The 26814-nt window shown below is 35.2% G+C and overlaps 1 protein-coding gene across 2 annotated transcripts; it reads right to left on the bottom strand.

Moving 5' to 3' along the window:
- Positions 1-269: 269 nt before the first annotated feature.
- On the bottom strand, positions 270-25223 carry LOC110695782 (BTB/POZ domain-containing protein FBL11). Of its 2 annotated transcripts, XM_021873016.1 has the most exons (19): positions 24992-25223; positions 24853-24903; positions 24024-24144; positions 23270-23408; positions 23096-23145; positions 22635-22723; positions 22406-22562; positions 19758-19794; positions 19504-19655; positions 18236-18752; positions 17117-17395; positions 14827-14972; positions 13796-14140; positions 11781-12024; positions 11480-11535; positions 9782-9862; positions 2025-2069; positions 1812-1880; positions 270-1000 (listed from the first exon to the last, which is right to left on the bottom strand). In XM_021873016.1, the coding sequence occupies exons 1-19, from the start codon at positions 25177-25179 to the stop codon at positions 824-826; spliced, it is 2943 nt and encodes a 980-aa protein (XP_021728708.1). In that variant the 5' UTR covers positions 25180-25223; the 3' UTR covers positions 270-823. The 2 variants fall into 2 exon arrangements, with proteins under 2 accessions (XP_021728708.1, XP_021728707.1); XM_021873015.1 differs by having other exon boundaries at positions 22406-22723.
- Positions 25224-26814: the final 1591 nt, after the last annotated feature.

Genomic DNA, 26814 nt, shown 5'->3' with positions numbered 1-26814 from the left:
GGTTGTTGTTTTGTTACATGCCACCGTTATCGGTTAAAAAAAACCGAACAAATAAATATAATATTAATTGCAAGTATGGTGTACGGCCCACACCAGCGGCTGATCGTTACTTGCCACCGTCACTAACGAGAATTTTGCATCGGTTAAAAAAAAACCCGAACAAATGAATATAATATTAATTACAAGTACGGTGTACGGTCCACACCAGCGGTTGATCGACAAAATTTCGTCAATCAGGTTATATCAATGCTATAGTAATGCACGGAGAATCAAGTCTCAACAACATTTAAAGGTACGCATATACTGTAATTTTATTACATGATTGCATTACATAACTGTAGGCAAAAGAGTTATATACAATATATTACCACAGCAGAAAATTACTCTAAAACTGATTTAATTTACGGCGGCTACCAGACTTGATAGATAATTTAATCCCGTAACTTCAAACAATAGAAACACAAGTTTCACTCATGGATTCTAGATTGTGTTAAGAAGATGACATCCTATCAAGTTAAGTTTAACTAATGAAGCACGATGCAGGTAATAAGCTTCACAGGAAGCATGTTGAGGATTTCTGTTTTCTTCTGCCTTCTTGCATCCCACAAATTACCTTCTAAAGTACATTCTATGAAACACTCAGTAAGCTCAAAGAGAAAAAACTCAGTGGAAGAATAAGCAGCTCTGCCGCTGCATTGATTCTTGCATGATGTAAGGCTTTCGTCTGCAGCCATAGCTCATCTTGGTAACTCAAGCATGAAGCTTTTCTTTTTTGGCTTACTCATCAATCACACCGACTAAGAAAATCATTTCACAGTGTAGTTTATGCGATTCTTTCTTTCACGACTGTCCTCTGGAGGCTGGAGCTGTTCCACACAAGTACTAGGGTTTCCTTATGCACAGGCCGCTTCTGAGCCCCTACATGATAGAAGTCTAATGTGCATTTTCGCAGCTTGCATCTTGAAATTTTCACATTGCTAAGTGAGTACTTGTCAGCAAACTACAACACCAAAAGAATGAGCACATGAAAATATGAAATCCCTTCTGATTTATTAAGGGGAAAAAGCGATTCCCAGTAAAGTTATACTGCATTAAAACAATGAAAAATAAAGCTAAGACATAATTTGCCAGTATACGTAAACATGGACCACTTTTGATGGAATTAGTAGGCAGTAGATTCTAAATTACTTCACAAATTAACATGTGTGAGGAATGAATCCATTTATACAGATCAAGGAAAACTACCAGTGACAAAGGGTCTAATTGATTTACTGGCCTGGTTACGCAAATTCCTAAGATAGTGCAGTTATCTCACACTGCCCACCCCTACTTTTGGAAACCTCTTTCTAAGACAAGTGGTGGCCTATTAAAAATTGAAGCATTTTGGAGGGCATCATAACTAATCAATGGTTCAAACAAGAAGTCATGCATTTGGCCACATTTATGCAGTAGTAAAGCAACTGATAGCGATCCATGTGCATATCATCCACGAAATACCTACATATTCTCGCAATACAAATGAAATATTCATACTAAGACATATAGTCAGCAGATTATACTTTTAATAGGGGTTTAACAGAATAACCTGTAGCCACAGCCAAAGATGTCACACAACAGCATAATATACTAACATTTTCAATGACAATTAAAAAAATGTTCAAATAGTCGCAAAAGAGGGGCATGAAATGCTTGTCAACTAATTTAATTAAACCAGGCAGGGAATGTTATTAATATAAGATCAGAGTACCAAACATATTATGTTAAACACTGAGATTAATTATAAAGCAAGTAATATTGGGTTTGCCACTCACATGTGGCAGATCAAAGTCACCTTCACCTGCATCACACCAATCTAATGAAATGCTTCGAAGCATCGGCAGCTGTTACAATCAAGAAAAAGGATTTCATATTAATTCTAGTTTAACATAAAATTCCTTTAGAAGGATGTTTTAGTATTACAGAGAAGAAAATTTTTGCGATGCATTTATGGCTCCAAGGTGGCAAAACTACAGGAATAAACTTACTCTCGAAGCAGCATCAAGTATAAAGCTTTTCTTGATTCCAGGACCCTGCAACCAGCATTTCATAGTTAAATATCCTCCGTATGTTACTTCAACAAGTCTCTCAGAGCATATAATAAAAACTTGATGAACAAAATATGACTGTAAAATTTCCCACTCTCCCTTCCTAACTCCATCCCATAAACCTGGCAAAGTTGAAGATAAATGAATAGCTCATGACAGAAAAGGGACAGTCTGAGGGCATGCGCATGGGTGGGGGGGGGGGGGGGACGACATGTTCTCAAAATTATATGCAACCCTTCTGGGTTTATTTTTTATTTTTTTATATGTTCCTGTGTAGAATCTTAGCAATAGTTCATAATTTGAGGGAATCTTTTAAATTATTCCTTATATTACATTCGTTTAAAGTTCTTAACACTTTCATTTGATTTAAACAATATATAAAAGTTTCAAAGGGGTTGGTTGTGATAGTTAGAAAATGAAAGAGGGATGAACAAGACTTATTTCCTTTGTCGTCGTTTGTTATGACTTATTCAGTTATTCATCATTTCTTTACACGACTACCAAACTCCTCTACTTTAATTCCCTACCCCCACATGGTTTTCCATTCCCTTTCATTGTTTCATTAATGTACCAACATCACCGCCCAACCCAAAATTCCACCCATAATCACCTCACCCACACTACCCCAACACTGCCACCTCTACCCAATAAAAAATCACATCTGCCTACCCTGAAACCAATACCGCCCACCCTTATATAACCCCCACTCCTGAGACCAATTACCGAAACGTTTGGAAAATATGATTGAGGCATATTTTTTTTGTTATTTAGAGCTTTTAAAATATCTTTAGGTAATCTTTTAAAATAATCTTTTAAAAAAAAAAAAAAAATCTTCAAGTAATTTTCTTTCTATTTCTACATTCTTATCTTTATAGCTCCTTTGAGCCTAATTTCTTTCTATTACTTTTTTTTAAGGCGATATTCCCTTTTACTTATTCCTTATTTTGTAACACACAGTGTTTGAAAAAGCGCGCCAAAGACGCTAAGGCGCAAGGCAAAATGGGGTAAGCGCTTAACTTGGTCTGGCGAGGCGTTTTTGGTAAGGCGCAACCTAGGCACATGAGGCGTACCAAAAGCGCAAAAGGCACAAGTGAGGCGCACTTGGAGACATTTCTGCCAAAATTTTTAAGTGCTTGTACATTGCGCCTCATTGCAAAGAGACGCACTAAGGTGCACCTAGGCGCTGCATGACCCTTCTCGCTTTAGCACGACTTGAGCTTTCTTATACATTGGTAACACGTTATCAACACCATTGCTTTAGTTATCCAAAATCGGAGGAATCCATCATTAAATAATTTAACATGGAATCATAATCATCTATGAAAGTTTTAAGAACAATTTTACCTAAGTTCTTACAAATTTTGATGAACCATGCATCTACTAATTACGTATTCATATTCTTTAGCTTAAGATAATATACATATAATGTACTTCGTGAAAGATCACACATTCACGTACACACTGATTCGTAATTATATTTTTTGATTTTTGTAATAATCATGTATATGTATGTTAGCACGTAATATCTTTTGTAATTTTGATTATTGTTACCCGGAATGCGGGACAATAGTGCATTCCCCGTACCGAAATGTCCGTACCATTCGCGGTGGCTCACGATCTGATTCATCCATGACAGGAACTGAATTTCAGGTATAATAAAGCTTAAAACACTTCAAAGGTTTCATGAATTGATGAGGGAGATGAAGAAATGCGTAAAGTGTGATAAGAAAACAAGTCTAGAGCAATAAATAAAGATTATGGACTCCCATGACCCAATGTTCCCTTCTCTTTCTAATCCTTTCTTCTTCTTACTTATAAAGCTGTATAGCATGGGCAATCAAGCAATACATTAATTACAATTTCTAGCTTAATTTTTTTTAATTTTTTTTTTTTTGAATTGTATGTGTAATTAATTTACGGTAAATATCAAATATAAAATTCAAAATTAACAAAACACTATTAAAATAAACGGCCATACGTTCCGGGAACTCTAATGGCTACAGTCCACGTTTCCGTTCCCGTACCAAGTTCCGCAACGTCCCACATTCCATGTAATGTTGATTTTGATATCATATGATATTGTGTTAATGGATAAGTATTATAAGTCACTTTTATTGATTATAAAACTCCTACATATTGTTATGTCAGACTTATATTTGAGTTTTCCCAACTTAGTTTAATGCCACTTTTCCCGAAAACATATTTCCTTTGTATTAGACTTCATATATTAGGAGAATGTTAGACTTTATATAAAATGACCCATATTGTACTTTATAACTTGATTACCACTTGTGAGTACACAAGTAACTTCTTCTATATTTTATTACGATTGCTACTGATTTAATTTATTATCATGACTCTGTTTTAGTGATGCAACATTTTTTATTTTTATTCATGCATTACTCTTGAATAGTGTTAGATTATATAAATAATCTCTTATAATTATTTTGTAATTATCTTGTATATCTTATAGTCAAAGGGCTATCAATTAGTTCCTTATTAGTAGCCTATAGTTATGCCTAATTCAAGGCTCATAGTTAGGCTCATAGTTTGGATATAACTGACCTTGGTGATTAATAATATTCATAGCAAATATTCAACAAGAAGAACTTGTGATTAATAATTTCTTCAATTGGTGATTAATAATTTCTCCTCCTAGTATTGGGAAAGGAGCAATTATTGATGATGGTCAAATTGAAGAAACAATTTCCGAAGAATGTCCAAAAGAGACTTTAGACATGATACAAGAAGAAATGAAGGTACTCGATAATGAAGAAATTTCAACCAATAATATCAAGTCTGGAATTACATGGAACTGAAATCAAATCTACATTGATGATGTTTTTGCATACAATGTAGCATTAGATGTTAATGTTATGGATAATAATGAGGATCATGAACCAAAATCCATTGAAGTATGTAGACAAAATTGGCAAAAATGGAAAGAAGCAATTGAAATAAAGATGTAAAGCCAATGGGATATAAATGAGTCTTTGCACGAAAGAGAAATAAAAAGGGTGAAGTTGTAAGATATAAAGCACGATTAGTTACACAAGGATTCTCGACTTGGCATTGATACTCTCCTGTGGTGGACCTGAGGTAGATGCAACTATTTTTAGATTTCTGATTAGTGTGAGAATAAGAGGACTTGACCTATGTTTGATGGATGTAGTCACAAGTTACTTGTATGGCCCACTAAATAATGACATTTATATGAAGCTCCTGAAAAGATTTAAGCTGTGAGAAGCAGCAAAAAAATCTAGTTCTCGAGAACATTTCTAAATTAAATTAAACAAATCCTTTCTGGATTGAAACAATCTAAGCGTATGTGGTATAATCATCTAAGTGAGTATTTGTTAAAAGAAGGTTATAAGAATGATCATATCGGCCCATATATTTTTATAAAGACATTTGGATCAAGATTTGTTATAATTGGAGTATATGTTGATGACTCTTCTCTATTAGGGTTGGTTTTTTTTTTATAAAGAACACCTAGAGAATGGAATCTTTGTGCATCAATCAACATACATAGAAAAAATCCTAAAGGGATTTTCTATGGATAAAGCACATCCATTGCGCAGCCCTATGTTTGTAAGATCACTTGATGTAGAGAAAGATCCTTTCTAACTCAGGATAATGAGAAAGAAATTCTAGTTCCTGAAGTTTCATACTTAAGTGCAATTGGAGCACTAATGTACCTTGCAAGGTCATAGTTAATTTGTTAGCAAGGTTTTATGTCCATTGTTAGATTATATAAATAATCTCTTCTAATTATTTTGTAATTATCTTGTATATCTTATAGTCAAAGGGCTATTAATTAGTTCCTTATTAGTAGCCTATAGTTTTGCCAAATTCAAGGCTCATAGTTTGTATATAACTGACCTTAATGATTAATAATATCCACGGCAAATATTCTTATATGGTATCACGAGTTCTAGGTTATCTCCTTTCCTAAACCTTAGCTTCCGCTTCTCTTCTTCCTCTTCTCATCCATGGCCGACACTAGCAAAATTCATCCAACTACTCTTGTTCCTAACATCAAGGCTTGCATACCTATTACCCTTGATTATGAAGGAAAGCAATACAACTGGTCTACGCTTTTTCAACTGCGCCACTATGGTGATTGACCATATTATACCTCCGTTAGTTGATCCTTCAGATCACTCAGAGAATGACATTGTTCGTCAATTACTCAATTCTATCCTTGATCCCGATGACTCGGCGGTTGATGCTTGGAACCGGTTGAAGAATTTTTTCCTCAACAACAATTCCGCGAGAGCTTTGCAATTTGATGAGCAATTTACAAACACTCGGCTTGAACAATTCGATGGTGTTAAGTCTTATTGCACTCAACTCAAAACCCTAGCTCATAATTTGAGAAATGATGGAGACAAGGTTTCTGACAATCAAACGGCTCTCCAACTATTGAAAGGTCTCTCGAAGGTATATAAACCCTTTTAGACGTCCGTTCGTCATCTCAATCCTTTGCCCTCTTTTGATGCTCTTTGTTCAAGGCTTGAATTGGAAGAACAAGAAAATGCCGCTGATTTCTCTATTGAGTCTCATGAAGAGGCTCACCTCACGCAAACCCAAACGGCATCCCCGAACCATGCTGAAAATTCTCAATCATCATCTCGTGGAACAAATCAGCGAAATGGCCGGAAAAACACCAGAGCAAGGGTGGCTCCGGCAAGGGCAAGGGTGGCTCCGAGCAGCAGTCGCAGCAGCCCAGCACCGTCCCTCATCGCAGCAGCAATCCCCAGCAGCCGGGTTGGCTTATGCTCCACCCTGGGGTTACTGCAGCAAGGCCCTTGGACCATCCCTCCCCCTGCCCGTACCCTTCAGCAGGGGCCACAACCACCCCCTCAAGCATACTAGTGTTGCCTCCCCCCATCTCCGGGTTACATGCCTACCAACATTAAACAAGCGATGCACACACTATGACTTTGACCGATCCGAACTATTGCATGGATGCCGGTGCAACGTCTCATATGACAAATTCTCAAGGTAATTTGACATCGTATTTTCATTTGAGCAATAGTCATAATAATTCAATTATGTTTATGATGGTAGCAAAATTCCCGTTAATGGTTATGGTCACAAATCTTTGAAACAAAATGCACTCCACCTCAAAAATGTTCTTCATGTTCCAAAATAAGTCAAAAATCTCATCTCTGTTAGGAAATTCCCTATTGACAATAATGTTTCCATTGAGTTTGATCCTTTTGGGTATTCTGTGAAGGACTTGCAAACGGGGAGCAAGCTAGTGAGGTGTAATAGCAATGGCGATCTTTATCCCTTCTTCACTGATCGTCACATCCTTTCATCCTCCACTCCGTCAACTTTTGCGGTTATTTCTCCTAGTGTGTGGCATTCCCGTTTAGGTTATTCGGGAAATGCAATTCTTAGTTCATTGCGTAGTAGTAATTTCATTCAATGTAATAAGGTCACTCATGTATGTCATTCTTGCCCATTGGTAAATTAAAAAATTCGACTTTTTACGATTCTATGTCTCACACTACAATGCCTTTTGATATTATACATCTCCTGTTCTTTGTTCTCTTGTTTATAAATATTATGTTCTCTTTCTTCACAATTACACGAATTTTTTTTCGACTTTTCCGATTTCCTCTAAGTCACAAGTCTTTAATTTATTTATTCGTGTTCGAACATATATTCACACTCAATTTGAGAGAGAAATTCAGGCTTTCCAATGCGACAATGGTACTAAATTTAAAAATGATCCATTTGAAAAATTTAGTCACCAACATGGGATGAGTTTCCGTCTTTCTTGTCCTTATACTTCTCCTCAAAATGGCAAGGCAGAAAGAAAAATTAAAACGATCAACGATATTGTTCGTACTCTTCTCTGTCATGCATCCATGCCACCATCTTTATGGCATCATGCTCTTGAAATGGCCACTTATCTTCACAATATTTTGCCCACAAAGCTTCTTAATTATAATTCTCTGACTCAGATTTTATATCAAAAACAACTCGACTACTCTCATCTTCGAGTCTTTGATTGTTTGTGCTATCCCCTTTTCCCTTCATCCGAACTTCACAAGCTTCAAACTCGGTCTTCTCCTTGTGTTTTTCTTGGATATCTGTCCAATCATCAGGGGTATAAATGCTTTGATATATCATCTCGGAAAATTATTTGCTAAGCATGTTTGGTTTGATGAGTCGTTCTTTCCTTTCTCTAAGATTCATACTCCTAATCCTCACATGTACGATTTTTTAGATGATGTCTCAAGTCCTCTTATTAATCCCGTGGTTAGAAACCATGTTTTAGGCGTCCCTTCCTCACCGAATGCAGCCAACCAGACTGCTCGCTACAGTCCGCACCCTCCCCCTCCCCGCGGAGTGGACTGCACTCCACACCTCTCAGCCCTTCCTCTGCACCCAGCCCGCATCAACCCCTGTGTGACACTCTAGCCAGTGCTCACCAGCGTGGTCTCGTAACACCAACTGCTAACCCCACCGGGATACATGCGGGCACTAGCATGCGAGGCGTAATGCTTTTCATTCCTATCCTCCGTATATGTCCTCAACCCACATTAGTGCAACCTAGGCGATAACTTCAATTGAACAAGAGCTTGTCTATAGGTTTCCAAATTGTGTAATTCATTCTCTAGAGATATTCATAAAGATTATTGTGATATAAGCAGTCTTTGATTTGCATCATAAATATTTCCTTTTGTCTACAACCATTGTTCCCACTTAAAATCTGACTTCTTTGGATAGTTTGTGACGATTAATCTATGAACGTTGAATGTTTACCAACTTCGCTCTAATACCAGTGTTAGGGAAATGTTGCAAGTGTTCATATCTCTGGATGTATTGCAAATTTTTTACTAAATAATAAATAAAAAAATAAGTGTTACAATAATACACACCCACACGCACCTTAATTACACACAAGTTCATTCTCATAAATTCTCTCAAAGCTTTTCTCACTAGGCATTACTTTTCTCTTTGTTTTGGGATGATATGCCAGAAATCAAATAACTTAGGGCCGATTTGACTGAAAACTCAAAAGCGGTTTCTCAGTTTCATATATAATCATGGTTTCAACAGGTTTATGCATGTCATTATGGACTAAGACATTCTAGCTCACAAATTTACATGTGCTATTTCATTATTGTGCAGTAGCAAACAATTGGGGGTATTTCAAGTCAAGGTGTTATGGATAAACCACTTTTTAAATGCAGATGTCAAGCTGCCTAAACGACAAGTCTTTCCTCATCATAGCAGTAACCTCTTTCTAGGCTCTGTTTGTTTTGACTTATTTTCTATTATTTAGCTTGTAAATAGTGGGAAACAATTTTTCAAAAGAAAAAAAAAAGTCTTCCCATAGTGGAAACATTTTCTTTTTAAAAGAAAGAAATGCCATACTTTCCTACTTACTCCTAACATCCCTTTCCTATGTTCCCATTCATCTTCTATCTTCACTCCCGTCTTCTTCCTCAATAATTTTTCTTGTAACCAAGCAAGGTTAGGAAAATTTTATTTTATAATTGTGTTTTTTCCTTGAGATTGTATTCCATGGTAAAATATAAATAAATAAATAAAATTTTAAAAAAAAACCTTCGCCAGAATATGTTTTCCATTTAAAGAAACAAATTCTTTAGTACTTTTAATTTTGATGATAGGTCCTGGTAAAAAAAAATGATGATAGGGTTGGAAAAGCTTACATTATGGCGGAGCAGAAGGTGTTCCAGGGCCTTGCAACCGAAGAGAAAACTAGTTCCTTCAGCAGTTACTGCTCCACAATCCTAATATGAATGAAAGAACAGAAAGTACATGTCACTATAATAATCATTAGATTGAAGGAAGAAAATATGAAATAAAGCACAAGCATCTGAGAGCTAAACATGCTGACAACACAAACAGTCTGAAAACAATATTCCGTTAAGGGCATGCTTGGATTGAGGGAAATGTATTACTAGGGTAATAAAAATTATGTAGTAACAATGAGGTATGAGGTGAAGAAAGAAGCTCATTTTGGGGGTAATAGTTACACTAGGGGGAGGGTGTGTAACTATTAGCCTCATTATGAGGGTAATAATTCCTCCATCTCTCTCTTTTCCTCACGGAACAACTATCTTATTTCATTTGTAAACACCATACCTCTTACAACACCTGTAATTACTTATGCTTTTTCAAGTTTGACTTTTATTATTCCCTTAATCTATTACCCCCAATCCAAGCATGGCCTAATTGTATATCACAAAACTGTACACTAACATCTTGAAACAAATATAAAAATATAAAACAAAACTAAACACCACAAAGTACTATTTTGACTTCTCATAGACTCTTACTCAGTTCCAGTATCCCACGCTCACTAATAGGGAACTCAATAACATCAAAACATTCCCAGGTATCAATAATATTTTGCTCCAAAAACATCCCTTGCTCTCTAGCTCCCCCCAAAAAAAGCACGCCCAAAGGATTTTCCAATGGGGTACATAAGAGCTAAGTAACTTAAACTCTTCATTTCACCTTAAGTACCCGTGTTGAATCATTGACACTTGGACATGAGTTAAACACAATGACACTATTCTCGACCAAAATCAAAGAAAAAATTTAACAAAACAGCCAGATCAGCCACTAATACTCTACTAAAAGTTTCAGTTGGGCCATATTGTAAAGTTTTTCAATTAACTGAGCCTAAATTGTCTGGTTCAATGAGGGGTGTTTTAAAAATCCTTGTTCTCGTCAAAATCAAATGTACTAACCTCAAATCGCTACGAATTGAATGTTACATCGCTTGTTTGAACTCAATACTTTCTTTTCAAAGATCCAAAAGATTTCCCACAGTTCCTAAATATTTGCTCTAAGCCTCTAAAAGTCTATTCTAACAACTCTAATAGCGGAAAATTAATATAAAATCCTATAGATACTTCGAAATCAAATTCATATCACATAAACATGACATGGTATGTGATCAATGCATCATTTCCGGTCCCACAACACCATGATTGTCCTTATGATCGAGACCAAAACCTTAATTTCAAGCCATGCTTCACATAGAACATTTTAGTGTGTTTCTCATCGTTGTCAACTTATATTGAATTTGCCTTCCTATAGACCAACTGAACACCCGTTGAACCATAAATCATCACAATATATCCATACTAGCATCATGGCGCCTCCCATTTATAGGCACATAAACCTTGGAATAGATTTTAGAAAAAAATTCCTGCCGAGATTGCAGAAAGGGGCATGCCTATAGTCTACAATTCTTCTAAATTTCTAATACAGATCATAGAAATCATTTATGTAACTGTGGAAAGGGTGCTTACCTTGATTAAGTGGGCATATTCAGATATAAAATTGTAGTATTTGTTCAAAAAGAGAATTATAGAAACATAAATTCCCATAAGTACCTCCAGATGAAGAGAAACTAAGCCTGGCCAACCAGATGAGATGATCTGTTGAGAATCTACAAGAAAAAAAAACTATTCAGGCAGATTTGAAACTTTATATAGTTTGTTCAACTTCATAAGACTTCAAGTCTTCAACTTCCATAGCAGCCACGCAAATGACCAAAAAAAATAGATGGCCCTTTCAGAATAACATAATATATTGCAGACAGAAAACAGCCAAGATTCTACCCCATCCCCTATAACAAGCACAAAATATTATAAATTGAAGTACTTTGTGATTCTGTCAAAGTTGCATACTGACCTACACCAAGATGCATGCAGCCTACCAATGAAAGTTCAACCAAATTTGCAAAATTCTGTACCAGCAATGTCAAGTCATCATTGGTCATCCAGGGTGTCACCCTCTCCAGATTCAATTTTCTTAAATTTGGAACACTATGATTCAAACACAATGGAGATACATCTCCAATACAATAGCAGATAGACAAAGCCTGTAGGTTCCTCAGTGTTCCCAACAGATTCATGATGCTAGTATCAGATATCACCTGCAAAAGACAGGCTCAATCAGTTGTATTTTGAATTTAAAAGGTAAAAGTGGATGAATATTGAATCCAAATAAGCTTCACCTTTGTCTGCGTTTCATGTTTTGGATCACAAATAAAAAAAAAATCTCAAACATATATACCCCTCCTTCCCTCTCTCTGACTTTCTCTCCCTAGGTTGCACTAATACAAATACGGGGACAAAAATGGGTACGGGCACGGGGACTGGATACAGCAAAAAAAAAATTCAAAAAACGGGTACGGCTCAGATACGGCAAAAAAAAAAATTCAGCAAAATATAAATCCATTAAAAAAAATCCATACAACACAACTTATTAACCGACCCACTACCTGTACTACTATCAATATTATGACTTTATGAGACTCCATTCAACTGCACAATATCAAACATAAAAAAAAAAAAAAATTAAATAAATAAATAATAATAATAATAAAATAAAATAAAAAATTTCACCTACTGACATTCTCCATTAATGTCATCACTACAATTCACTAAAATATCAACAATACATAAAACAATTAAAAAAGGAAACAAAACAGTCGAAGTATTAAACAGATCGAACATAGAAGAAAGGGGAAAATTAAAAGTACAACTCCAGAACAAAGAAAGAAGAGAGAAACACTAAAAGAATGTTGAAGCGTCGCTGGCGCCGGTGTCGACTGTCGCAGGTGGGTCTCCGGTCGCCGCCTTGAATCAAATCGGAGAGTTGGAAGAACAAGATCAGAGTTCGAAAATTTTAGGGTTTATGAGAATTGGGGGAAATCGACTTTCACGTAAGTTTTGTACTGATTTGGATTTATTTTAGAAAATTGGGTTGGACTTCATAGGAAACGGCAGAAATTGGGATTTGTCGTACCCGAAATGTTTCTGACCATGACACTAACCGTCCCCAAAATGACTTGGCGTACCACTTTTGATGGGGACGGATTGGGGACGTATCCTAGGCGTCCCCGTACCGTACCCGTCCCCGATACGTTTCAGGTACAGAAAACGGCACTCCATTGTCGTACACGTGCATCATTGTTATCTCTCCCCCCTTCTCTCAAGTCTCAACAATGAGCACATCAGGTTTAAGGCTAATCACTTATCACTACCATCCTCCATTTATCCACAAAAGAAGAAACTTACCCATACAGGAGTACTTTTGAGTATGTATATGCCAAATGGTATTATAACTTGAGATGATCTAAAACATTAATCCATATTTTCTGTATAAAGTATTGGATCTTTACACAAAAGTACATACATAAAGGTAATTTTCAATCGTCATACATAATTAACATCAAAGGATAAGATTAAAAAGCATCGACAATACAAAAATTCACACATATGAAATGGAACTGAAGGACCCTACTTCCTTGCTAACAATTTTCTATATGGCCAGAAGCAAGAATAGGTTACCTCTATGAGCAAGGGATACAACAAGAAAAAATGATACAGGACACTTACAATAACAACAAAAATTGAAGAGTGAGAACATCTGAGATAATGTTGTTACAATCCCTTTGCTAATTTACACCATAATGATCAACATGTCGTCCACGTAGCCTCCAAAGTTTACAACCCTTACCCATCTCCACCACCACACCCCCCCTCCTACCACCACCACCACCACCAGCTCCGAAACACCAAGACTCCAACCACTAGTATAACAAGGAGACATGTTCACTTCATAGTAAAATCTAAGCGAGTGGCAAAGTCGAATAATAGTCATAGGCATTTGACACATTAGTAGTTGATGATACATCATACCTGAAATAAAATGGTGACAGATTCTAACAGCGGACATAGAGCACACAGCAGAGTCAACCCTTCCGGACCTAATGATCCACCTAAACCCAGATTTACAGCTTTTAAAAATCTTAATCCAGATCCTGTGGAATTGAGAGAGAAAAAAGAAAATCCCCATCCAACTGAAAGCTCCTCCAACTTGCAGTCTTGTCCCAGCACACGAAACAATTTACCATGAGGAGAAAAGGGTAATGAGCTTTCAACTTCTTTCATTTGATTTGGACATAAGTTATTGCATCCCTTTGCTTCCAAACATCTGAGGCCCGGATTTTTGTTAAGCATATGCGACAAAGCATCTCTTGAAATCTAGAAGAGCAAACCAAAAGATATTATGGAGATGCATACAATCAAAAATAGGTTTTGTTTTTCAGCAAGGAAATAAAAACACTAGAAATATCATTTTGGGGGATTAAGAATGTATCACATGTGCTACATAAACCAAAAGCAACATCTTTTTGTTCATGGTATCACTCTCGTGATTCAATAAATAAATACAAGTTCTGAAGTTAATAGGATCATATAAACTATGATTCTTTCAAACTCACATTTAAGACATTATCTTTTGATCCTTTAAGAAAAATAAAGTATAGTCCTCAATAAAGGTAGTCAAATTTCTTTCTGTTGGCTATTAATTTTCCTCTTAGTGGAATATAACACAGATTTTAGCACCTGCCCTACCACTAAGATACAAACCCCTTTAAAATACTCAAACAGACCCAGATCAATGTATTTTTCCATTAGAGTATGCTAGTTCCATTATAATAAGTTGCTGAATCTAGAATTTTATGAATGAGAGACAGGTATTAGTTTCCACCCACAGATCTCCAATTACAGCCTTACAGGTCATTTAATGCAGCTAGTCTTAGACTGGCATGAGTTCCAAGAGAGGGAGAGAAAGAGAGAGACAGAAAATGCATACAGAAAACTTTAAACGAAAGAGCTACCAATTCTTATGACAGAAATGAATATCAACTTCGGAATTGCAGACTAACCATGGTGTTAGAAACATCAAGAATCTCCAATGAGGATCCAGGAAATCTAAACAGTGCGTGGTCCACCAGGAATGTATTCCTCAAGCAAAGACTTTTGAGCATCCGTCCCCTAGACAATATTTCGCAAAGGGATGCTTCACTAACACCTGCAATGAATCTTCGTAAATATTTGGGATGTAAGAAGCTACAACCGAAAACCATCCTTCTCAGAGCAGAAAAAACATAAATTATAACATCATGGCAGTTTTAAAAGGAACCCTATTAAAAAATGATGAAGCTGTGCAAACTAATAAAGTCCATAAGGTAGGTGATGATACATGAAGAATTGACAATTGTATGAGACCTCTTAAGAAAATTTCTATGGTATTGCCTTTCCACTTGTAAGAAATGTATTATTTTTAATTTTTTTTGTATAGGGGGTCATGTGAGTGATATACGAACTACTAAGTATAATTTTATCATTAGTACCACTGTTTATGATTGCCTAACAAACAGGCCCATTAGTGTTCTTGAAATGTTCCCTTATTAAGTAAAGGCTTCAAAAAAAGGAATGTAATGGTCACCATCATATGTAACAGCCCATAGGAGATGCCAAAGCATCAGTGATTCAGTGCTACTGCAATAAACCAAGCTTCCCTTACAGCAGAGAACAAGGCAGGGGAAGCAAGGGATAACACCTTAAGGGAGATACCACCACTCCAGACTCCACAACATAGGGCAGCACCATCCTAAAGCTGCAACTGCTGTGTTTGGCTCATTATTTGCCACTTTGGCTTTTAGGGAAGAAGACAAGATGTAGTAGTTATGTAGTAAATTAAGTAATGAAGTGTACAGACTTAGCCAATTCATTTAAATAGTAAGAGAGTAGGAAAGAGAAAGCATTCAGAAAGTTTGTATTTGGAACCCCTTTTGATGGTTACTTGTATTCTCTTAAAATTTTATTTATCAATCAATCAACTTGCCCTTTCTTGTTATCTCTTTTCTTTCTTTTGTGTGAGTTTGCTGTGCTTTGAGACTGTAGTGTGTTGCAGCTACTTGAATCATGTAACAGCATCTAATGTATAACAGTAGGCTAGAACACCATTAGACATTATCTGAAACCCAGATGACCCTTAATTTGTTTCATGACTAAGTTGCCCATCAAATTCTCTGTCAGCAAAATTTAGAGTTCAATTACTTTGCAATTTCCAATAGGAGCACCTTAATAGAAAATATATAAAGATCAGTAGATCTCACACAGACAAAGCATATCACTACATACCCTGTATCTACACACAGACTCTCAATAGAATTGTTCTAATAAGGAATATATTAACACCCACAATAAATCATAAGAGGATTTAAAGCAGCAAGCAAACAGTTGCAGAACCTCCAAACAAACCCAGACTGCAGCCAAACCAATAACTCTGCCCCTGATTATAAAGCTATTGTTTGAATTAAAGAGTAATCTATTTATCATTGCACTTGTCAACTCAGAAAGGAGTTGATGACAAATTTGTAAAATTAATAATTGCATAATACAATGGCTAAGGCTGCAGGGAGTCATGGTTGTCAAACCAACCCAAGTACAACAAGACAGAGAGAAGAGCCAAGTTTCAAGGCTGATTAGATAGTTAATGTAAAACTCATCTACCTTACCCCTCTCCTACACTATTTTGTTTCAGTTTGCTATCAACGGAAACTCTGTTAAAAAGTTGAGATGGACACTTTACTATAATACTAATATGTGGCATCTGAATGATGAGTAATGTAATTATAATCAATGTCCTATGCGCTATACTATAAATGGTTATTCATGCCAGAAAGAAGGTTGGTTATCTAAGAAGGGGAAGAAAAAAGGAAGAGTAACCATTATTTTTTAATCAGTAAAATTCAACATGTCACTGTGATAGATTGATAACGATGTCCAACTATCAATCTATATGGAGCCACAGAAGGTTGACTACATTAAGATCATTGTCACCAAGGTGGAATTTTGGGCTAGGTAATCAAGATGATAAAATTGGACTTGGGCACCCAAAATGATAACATGAAAAATTAAGGTCACCAAAGTGGAAGTTTTTGCCTATGTTAATCGGACACGGCTAATATCGCCAAGTGTCAATGTCGACACGACACTTTACGGACACATGACACGTGTCCGATCCTTCACTATGCATTCGGACACTTCCAAGTGTATGAATAGTGCTAAAGTCAAAACGTGTCAACAAAAAAAAAACAAAGGTAGTATTTGTTTTCTATAATAAGCCACATAGAAGTATTTGAGAAATTGAGAAAGAGTTTTACTCACCAGTACAGCCACCTATATGCAGCACTTGTAGATAAAGATCAGGTAGTTTTATATGTTTATTATCCATCTCCAGCTTAGAAAACCCACTATCCAGATCTCTGGAGCAAAGAGCAGAAGCAGAATTTCTCCCAAATGCGGTATCTGTAGCTATAATTGAATGCAGGTTCCTGCATCTGAGTATGAGATTTGCAATACCACTATCTGACACTGATACACAACCTCTAATGTTCAAAAAACTTAAAGAGACACAAAATTCTGCAATGTGATTGAATACCAGATCTGGTGCCAACAAATTAAAATTTAAGTCAGTATATAACATCAATTTTAAACCTAACTAAAAGCCGTCAATCCCAAAAACAGAATGACATACTTCCAATGAATGGAGCTCAGTGTTATTCAAGATGATAAGCTTGCATAAAGTAACTATTAAATTATTAGTATCTGTTACATGCCGATCGACTTAGTTTGGCAATATCAGATTATGAAACTGCTACTAGTTTCAAAGTTCTTCAACAAAGAAAAAAACTCATTTGCAAACCTGACATTGCCTTTTATTTTGACTGGTACTTGCACTCATTCTCTCTTTCCCCTCCCCTTACCTCACTAGCTCTACTGTATTAGACTGATTTTCTGGCTCTATATTTCAGATTTGACAATGCAAGTAATTAAGTTTAAAGCTTGAATATGGAAAAAGGGTTACAAAAGATAGGTTGATAACTTTAGGCTATTACTCTCAAAATAGCTTTAGGCTATCACGCTCTAACAATGGCTTGAGGCCATAACTCTCTAAGGTTTCCCTTCAATACAAATTTATGCCCATCTTCCCAATACCTCTCTTCCATTTTCATATTTTTACATTCTCCATCCCTAAGATGATTCTAGACTGAGATTTTGTCTCATGTGCACAGGTGGCATCTCTTAGTTCATTGCATATTTTATCTTATGTACTACAATTGATTACTACTAACATACTAAACTACCCATAATAACCCTCCCCTAAGTCGGTTCATTACATCTGCCTTCTCTAGCTCTATGCACCCTCCACACTCACCCATGGTTTCGGTCATCCTCTTTCTTTAAAGCATAGAAACTCCATGGTACAAAAGATGAAGTTCTCACCTGAGAAATCACTTCGTCCTTCCAATGTAAGCTTTGTTAGATTTGATACGATTGGACTTCTTCCAGAACATGGAGACATATCAAAATACCTTTTCAATGCAGGTCTATTAACAGATTCAGAAAATAAAACAGATACATTTGGAAATGTAAGAGGACTAAAATCAACAGTCAAGTCAACTTCACAGACTGAAGAGTAGTTCTCTATTAATTGGCACAACTTTTTTGTTTCAAAATCCAAAAAGTAAGCCATTCGCACAGTTCTTAAGAATGGAAATGACTTCCGAAAGCATTCCATTGCAGCACCAAGATGCAGCCGAGAACACTTGGAAACATCAACTTCCACCATTCCTTCAAAAGACAAAGTAGATAAACCCAAAAGCCATCTTGGACATTCAAGATCCATTGATTTCTGTCCTATACTCTCCAACAATAAGGGACTCACTGAGGTTGTTTGATGAAGAATGGAAAGGAGTAATACTGAGGACGTTATTTGAGAGCATCCAGAGAGATCAAGTTTCTGCATAAACAAAAATCTAGTCAAACAATCAACAACTACTATCCAGAGGAATACCACAACATAAAAAATAAAAAATAAAATAAAAAAGTTAAAGAAAATCCTGAGAAGCTGCATGCTATTCAATGTAGACAGAATTGGGTTCACACTTTCCATATAGTTCAACAGAGCATATAAGTGGTCCAAATGTAGCAGTCAAACAACAGACCTAGAAATAGTTTTGTTAACTAATTTCTAATTTCATAGAGAGATTATACCATAGATTCCACGTCCACCTATATGTAATTTCTAAATTCATAGAGAGATTATATCATAACTAATTTCCATATATGCATGAAGATGATACAATACAACCCATGATGAAGAACTCTTTTATAAGCCAAACTTTGTGAAGGTAATTTCAAACTTGCTACATAATGCACAAGAAGGATATGAAACTGATGATTATAATTGAATCTAAGATAACAGCAAATTATCTGAACCAATTTTAACCACACGAACACACTACATAAATCAAATAGCAAGAAATAATACAAAAGCACAATGAGCCATACAAAATAATTATATCAAACAACAGTCCTAAAAACCTACATGACTATTAAAGAAACAAGGAAAATTATTTAACAAAAGAGGAAAATAAAGAAGACAGTGATGATGCATAAAAAATGCAAAGGGGGCGAGGAGAGAGAAAAATTTCCCAACCAAAACTATCTTTACCAAGATATATAATGTAAGGGTCCAATTAGCAGATTACCTTTGAATACTTTGTCATTCTAATTTTCATACATCTCCAATCACTGGCATCAACAATTAGATTCAGATCCTCAGACAATTTGTTCAACAAAGTCATACTTGCTGCAATACCTTGCTTTGCAATTTCTGAAAAATAATGAGACCTAGATTTTCCTGCAAAACACTCGTTGTTATACATCAAATGATATAAGGAAAGAGAAATTGAATACAAGTATATATTTCAAATAATAGGTGACAAGATATTACATTACATACCCATAAGGAACCAAAGGGGTAAAAGGTTGGCATGTACCTGTTAAAAGAATAACATTAAAATCGTATAACTAATAAGCTGAAACACGTAAAAGCTAATCAAGAATTGAAACCGCTTGAAAATCCATAGTTATCTTCTTCATGTGTTAATTCAGCCAATAAGACCTGAGGAAGATTACAATAAAGAACTCCAAAGAGAACAAATAAAAGATTCAAAACCTTCATCTTTCATGAAATTGTAGAATTACCTAACATGAAACACATAGGGAAATTAGTTTTTTATGAGATAAAAGGGTAGCATAGGGCTGCCTTGACAACAGTAGGGCCCACATATTCCCCATCAGCTTACAAATGCTAGTATATGTTCAAAATTGTCATAATCACTTAAAAAAAATATTTGCTGTATACTCAACAACAAATTTTATAGGTTAAATCACAGATGTTGCTAAGTAGATTAAAGTGGCACTATCACCTGATGGCTACATTAAGATGCTGATATTATGGTTACAGTGTAAGAACTAAGAAGTGCAACATCTAAAATTCAATATAGAGCATATGAGATTGAATAGACATCAAAACATATATGTTATATACAAACATTGTTTGTACAGTTATGATTAGACCTGGCAAACGGGTCGTTCGTCGGGTCAATTTCAGGTCAAAAAATATTTGAGTAGGGTCAGATAAATTCAGGTTTCGGACAAATTTAGTTCAACACATCGGGATCAAAGTTTGTGTCGTGTCACTTCAGGTCGAGTCAATTTTTAGGACTAATTTTTGGGTCAATTTTAAGTTTGGTCAATTTTGGGTCAAGTCCATTCAAGTCGGGTCAGTTTGGGTCGGGTCATCAAAATATATTCACTTAAAAAATATAGTTGGAAAAATAAAGTAAAATCATAAAAAAAAAATAATAAATAAATAAAAAATAAAAAAATAAAAAAATAAAATCAGGTTAGGTCAATCAATTTGTGTTCAAATCGGGTCGGGTCAAATTCAGGTTTCGGGTCAAGTTTGGGTTTCAGGTCATTCGGGTTGGGTCATTTCGGACATCGGGTCACATTTGGGTCAACTCCACTTCGGGTCGGGTTGGGTTAGTTCGGGTCAATGATTTCGGGTCAACTTTTGGGTTGCGGGTCGGGTCATTCGGGTCGGATGAGGATTGCTAGGTCTAGTTATGACCCAGTGTTTGGAACATTAAAAGAGATTACCACATACTTTACTTAATGAGCAAAGATGTATTACTTAACTTAGTGAATATATGTATAATTTATAAGTATAGTATATAATTGGTGGCCACACCAATTCTTTAATGCATGAAACATGTTAAAAGAGGCCATCACCCACCTAGCACCCCCGATGGTGAATTGACTAAGAAATTGCAACAACTAACTCAATACTCAGTAACTCAGACAATGGTGCTACAAATTTGAACAAACAACATCTACATCAATGTGACTATGATAACAAGGTTGCTGGTAGGAATCCACCTATTTTGAGGGTCAATAAGAGCCAAGACTGCTTGGGGAAATAGGATGTCTGAAGATGAGAGAATAACTATGGCTACATACTACCTTCAAGGAGAAGTAAACATTTGGTTGACATCTACAGCTGCTTTAACAGCACATACTATCTGACCACAGAATGTTAAATACTTAAAATGCTAAAGTTAGATGAAATTGCTACCTTATGGTATGGTAGAAAAATATATCTATTCAGGAGTATTACTTCAAATTACTAGAATTAGCTAGGTTTACACCTACCATGGTTCCCGATTAGCAAGCTGAAACTGAAATGTTTATTTGAGGACTGAATTTTGAGACTCAAAAACCCATCTTTGTAATGGGATGTCAAACTTCACAAAGGTATGCAATAGAGCTATTGGTACTATAGAGAGATCTGGAAAAGGAAATTAATGAGGATAGAGAAAAGAAGAAGATTAAAGGAACAACAATCACAATGGAGGTAATTCTCATAACCATGGAAACAGAAGCTACGGTACAACAACCTAAAGGCAATAACCAATAACCAATAACAGGGAAACGATGGGAAAAGACCCAAAGGCTGAGGTCGAGGTCAAGGAATTGGAATTGAAAACAGCATGAAGCACTATTACTGCAAATCGTGCGGTAATGTGTTGGAACTAAAAAAAGAGGAAACGTGAGATGAAAAAAAAAATGCTTGCATTCATTACACAAATGCAAAACACAATATTTCACTTCATTGAACACTAATTTTTAGCAATGTTCAAAACCAATTACTAACCAATTACCCACATGAGTGGCCCCCCTCTTTGGTTTCCGTTACTACAACTACAAAGTAGATGCATAAAGATCAAGATAATGAAAGTTTTCCTAGTTCAAAAATATAGTGTAGTTTCAAAGAGGATCGTCATCAAACACTACTTTCTTGCAAAATCATGTTATTAACAATTAGATCACTATACTGTTAAAAATAATATTGTTGCTATTGCCATAAATCTATTTTTTTAAACAGCCAATTGTTAGTTCAACATGCATGTATTAGTATACAGTTGATGTGCTATTAAATACTGCAACTAAGCTCTTGGAATGCCAATCAGCCCAAAAACACAGAAAAGGGAAGGCAAAAAAGATAAAGGTAAGAGAAAAAAGTATACTTTCCTACACAATTACCTCATCAAGGATACTAGTCCAATCATGGGTAATCATAATCATTTGTTTTGCTTTGTCACTCCCACCATCTTCAGCAGAATCAGCACTACTAGTTTGTCCATGTGGTTCCATGTTTGCATGAAGCCATGCTAATAATGCTTCACAGAGATGCCTTTCACTGTCAATTGTAATCATTAAGACTATTACTAAGGTACTACCAATAATGGGAACAATAACATATCGAACTAACCTGTCTACGGTCAAATTAGGATGCTTTACACATGTAGCAAGGAAACCATATGGAAGGTCTACAAATGTGTCACAGGAGCAAGCCCACATCTGAAATAAAGAATGTATCATATAAATCAAACATATTACTTTTACTGAAGGAATGTAGATGACCAAAGTTGATGACAATTAGCATAGACAATAGACAAAAAGCTAAGGAAACCTTCCTTGTGTGGTGGCTGACTGGCTGTTCATAGAACAAGCTTATCCAAGGAGCAATCTTAAATTGAAACTACTATCCCAAATTCAATTATTATGTAAATAACAATAAACATTGCCAAATTCAGAACTGAAGCACTGATTACTGAGAAAAACATATACAGTCTATCTTATGACCATATACTAATAAGCAAACGGAATAGCAAGTGACACGGGCTACTCAATAAAAATATTAAATAAATAAGTTTAAATTTAGATACATACAAAATTCCTAGCAACAAAGCTTATACATAGTCCCGAAATCCAATCGATAGCTGCAATATAAAATGTTTACCTTAACATCAAGCTCAATGCCAAAAAATGATCATAAAAATAAATAAATAAATAAATAAATAAATAAAGCTATTCAAATACAGAAGTATAAAGAGGAAGTTTTACCGTGCTCCAAACCAAATTTCCAAAAATGAATTAAATCATCCAACTTTACTTGAGAAGAAAGCCCTTCCATCACTAAAATATCTGAAAACCAATCTCTACACTCTGAAACAAGCCTTTCCAATCCAAAGTAAAGTGCAGCCTGCCACATGACAGGGAAGAAAACAGAAAGTCATTGCAAAAGCGAGATTGACAATATTAGTTCATACAAGTATACAACATCTGGAGGTATTACTTGTAATAGCTATTTGTTTGTCAAGCACTGCAATGTCAATGAGCTAGTGTCAATAGTTCCTTATGTGACACCACAACTGTTTCCCAATTCTGTAAATATAGGACTGCGGATAGCTGAACAAAAAAGGGCATAAGGTGCTAAGAGGCTCAACCGCTTTATTTTATCCACATTTTATTTTCATGCCAGTAAAAGGGCATAAGGAGCAATTTAACAAAAAATATAGAGGATGGCTACTAAACATTTATATCCTCTATCACTAATAAATAAATAAGTAAATAACGTACAAGACTACAAGTACAAGTTATATGACCATAATATCGGTTTTGTAATCAGATCAAATGTGCTACTCAAAAATGAAAGGGGTAATTGCATGATTTGTATCTTGGTATATGCGAGAAACTGAATTATTATGCAATGAATTGACATGCAATATCCATTGGGTATGCCTAGGTGAATTGGTATATGATAAATAATAGCATTAAATTTTGCGTTTTACTCTTTTCCAGGATTAAAAACGCTTACATGACAAATTGGAAGAAAAGTAGAAATTGTGACTTCTGTGTGGCATCCATGTATAAACCTCAATATATGTAGAAATGTATCACGGTTCCATTGGATAGAAATGCAAAGCATGGATGATTCACTGCAAGTCAAACAAAATCATGATGATCAAGGATATACACATAAAGGAAATGTTTTTAAATAGGAGAAAGAAACCAAAGAATCAGAAAACAATGAAGAATATACAATATATTTGCAGTACCAAATTGGTTTCAAGCCTTAAAATATTAAGAATATACAATACATTTGCCTAACAAGGTTTTATTCGGTAAAATTCTATATCACGGACAAATCTACCACTCCTTGTTAACTTATTAGTACATAAAAGAAAACTCGGAAAATTATGGATGGTTTGACTATAGGCTTGCTCATCATTAACCAAAATTGAACAATCACAGTGAGTTCAAATTGACAATATCCTCCATCGATATTTTACTAAAAGTCTAATTTCGGGAAAATTAGGATGCCTCAAACCTCCACAAAGTTATATTCACGCTTTCATTCGAAGAAAAAAAAAAAGTGATAGTCACGTTAATAGTGTAATTTGAACTAATAATGTAACAACTACTTAACACATTATATAATTAATTACTTCAAACTCCTTAACAAAGAGTGAATTCATTAGTTTACTCAGCTTTCTAAAACTCAATTATAAATAAAACGAGCAAACAAACACATAATTCTACCTCCTAAAAAGCTAAAGCTGTGAATAATTAAAGAGGAAAAAATAAACAAGCAAGTTAAAAAAATACAAGCAAATTTCAAAAAAATAAAATAAAAACTTGATTACCTAAAACTTCCACAAAGTAAGCTCTGGAAATAAGAAGAATGTTCAATTAACCTGAAATAAAAATTAGCAAAGAAAGCGTAATTATAGCTGAAATTTAATCAACAAAAAAAAATAAAAATTGGAGTAATAATTGAGTTACCTAGTACGATTGATCTTGACTTTGACAATTTGATGAGTGAGAATAAAAGGCAAATTCCAGGAAGAAATATCAGCCACAGAAATGAAGATTTCGGCGGCGGTTTCCGATGAATGGTCGGAGAAAATGGGGTCTCTGCATTCCAGAACCACCCAATCATGCTCTCTGTCGACGGTGTTATTGCCGGCCATTCAACACCAACTCAAATACTACTAACGTCCGCTTCTCGGAACTCGGAACTGTAAAATCTTGAATTCATTTATTCTTTCCTTATCTTAAATACTTGTAGTTTTAGTACGTCTTTGGCGTTAGCTTTTGAGTTGTTTTAGGTAGTTTTTAGGGTTTGACCAAGTCAAACCATTGTAAAATTACATTCCTCTTTCTCTCTATTACGTGAGGAATAAATGCTAGAAAAAGGAATGTAATTTAGGAACGGAGGGAGTACTTAACAAAAAATGTGAGTGTTTGGCAGAGTAGTGGTTAAGGTAGCTTTTAGTGGTGGGGTAGCTTTTATGAAAAGTTAGAAAGATTAGCTTTTGAAATTAGAGGTAGCTTTTCAGGTAACTGTTGAAAATTTTAATCTATAGTTTTAAAAATAAAATATAGATTTTTATATATAACAGCTAGTCAACTGCTACTTTCCCGAACACCCATATTTAAATTATTTATCTTCACAGCTAACAGCTTATTGACAGCTAACAGCTACCTACACAGCTAACAGTTACCTCCACAGCTACAGCTACCTTCACAGCTATATTGTGCCGAACACGCCCTTAAATGTTTCACTTATTTAAAAACACGGAGGTACTCGTATCTATCTAGAGTCCCATTGTATTTTTATTTCTATTCAAATAAACTAAGCATCTATTTTACCACATGCACAATATAACTAAAGCAAATTAATTCACCTAAAATTCTGTGTAAATGCAAATGATGCATTTAGGGGAAAAAAAAGGAAAAATGGAAAAGAAAAATTCAACCTTTGTACTTTTTCCTCCTAAAAATCCAACCTTCGTTTTATTCCTCAAAAATTCAACTTTTATACCCCACCTTCTCTAACAGATCTATTACCTGTTGATGACCGGTTTTTATAAGTTATATGCCACGTGTAAGCTATTAATAGGTCAAATTATTTTTTTTTAATTATTAAAAAACTAAAAGAATTAAAAGAAAAAACTAAAAAAAAAAACAAAAACAAAAAAAATTCAGAAACCCATCCCCACCCTCCTACCCTGGCCACCTCATCCCCACCGCCCACCAGCCACCGAACCCAGCAACCAATCCATTCTCCTATAGCAAATAAACTAAGCATCTATTTTACCACATGCACAATATCACTAAAGCAAATTAATTCACCTAAAACTCCGTGTAAATGCAAGTGATGCATTTAAAAAAAATTGAAGGAGCTCTTTTAAAAAAAAATAGAGAGAGTATTGACATAAACTTTGACCAATAATCCTCTGTTTTTTACCAAATATTCTTGCATTTGTTTTTTTTAAAAAAAAGGCTAATTATGAATAGCAAATGTAGTGATGTAACTTTTACGAAACAAAGCATTGAAGTGTTAAAGACATTAGTAATATCATTAAAACAAGGAAAATTGGTCAATTACTACCGTGTATTAAAGCCAATTCGAAAATTACTACCGCGAAATAAAAAAAATAAAAAAAAAAGAACTTGTGACTTACTACCACTAAAACTTTGAAATGTTTATTCTACTACCAAATCTCCACTCTTAACTCAAATATGACGTCATTTACTCACGTTTAACCCCTAATTAAGCAATTTAACCATCAAATTAGAAAGAAAAATAAAATTAATCTAAC

Source organism: Chenopodium quinoa, unplaced genomic scaffold (assembly GCF_001683475.1).
Source record: "Chenopodium quinoa cultivar QQ74 unplaced genomic scaffold, ASM168347v1, whole genome shotgun sequence".
In the NCBI taxonomy this organism is placed as follows: Eukaryota; Viridiplantae; Streptophyta; class Magnoliopsida; order Caryophyllales; family Amaranthaceae; genus Chenopodium; species Chenopodium quinoa.
The sequence above is the reverse complement of the archived record's forward strand: the minus strand, read 5'-3'. Positions and strand labels throughout refer to the sequence as shown.

What these genes read in the sequence shown, in the direction of transcription:
- LOC110695782 (XM_021873015.1), bottom strand. Translation starts at nt 25,179, where the DNA reads ATGGCCGGCAATAACACCGTCGACAGAGAGCATGATTGGGTGGTTCTG. An exon ending in ACCCCTTTGGTTCCTTATGG is followed by an intron (nt 19,656 to 19,757) that starts GTATGTAATGTA and finishes AGTGTTTTGCAG; the next exon opens with GAAAATCTAGGTCTCATTAT. An exon ending in GAATGACAAAGTATTCAAAG is followed by an intron (nt 18,753 to 19,503) that starts GTAATCTGCTAA and finishes TTGTTTATGCAG; the next exon opens with AAACTTGATCTCTCTGGATG.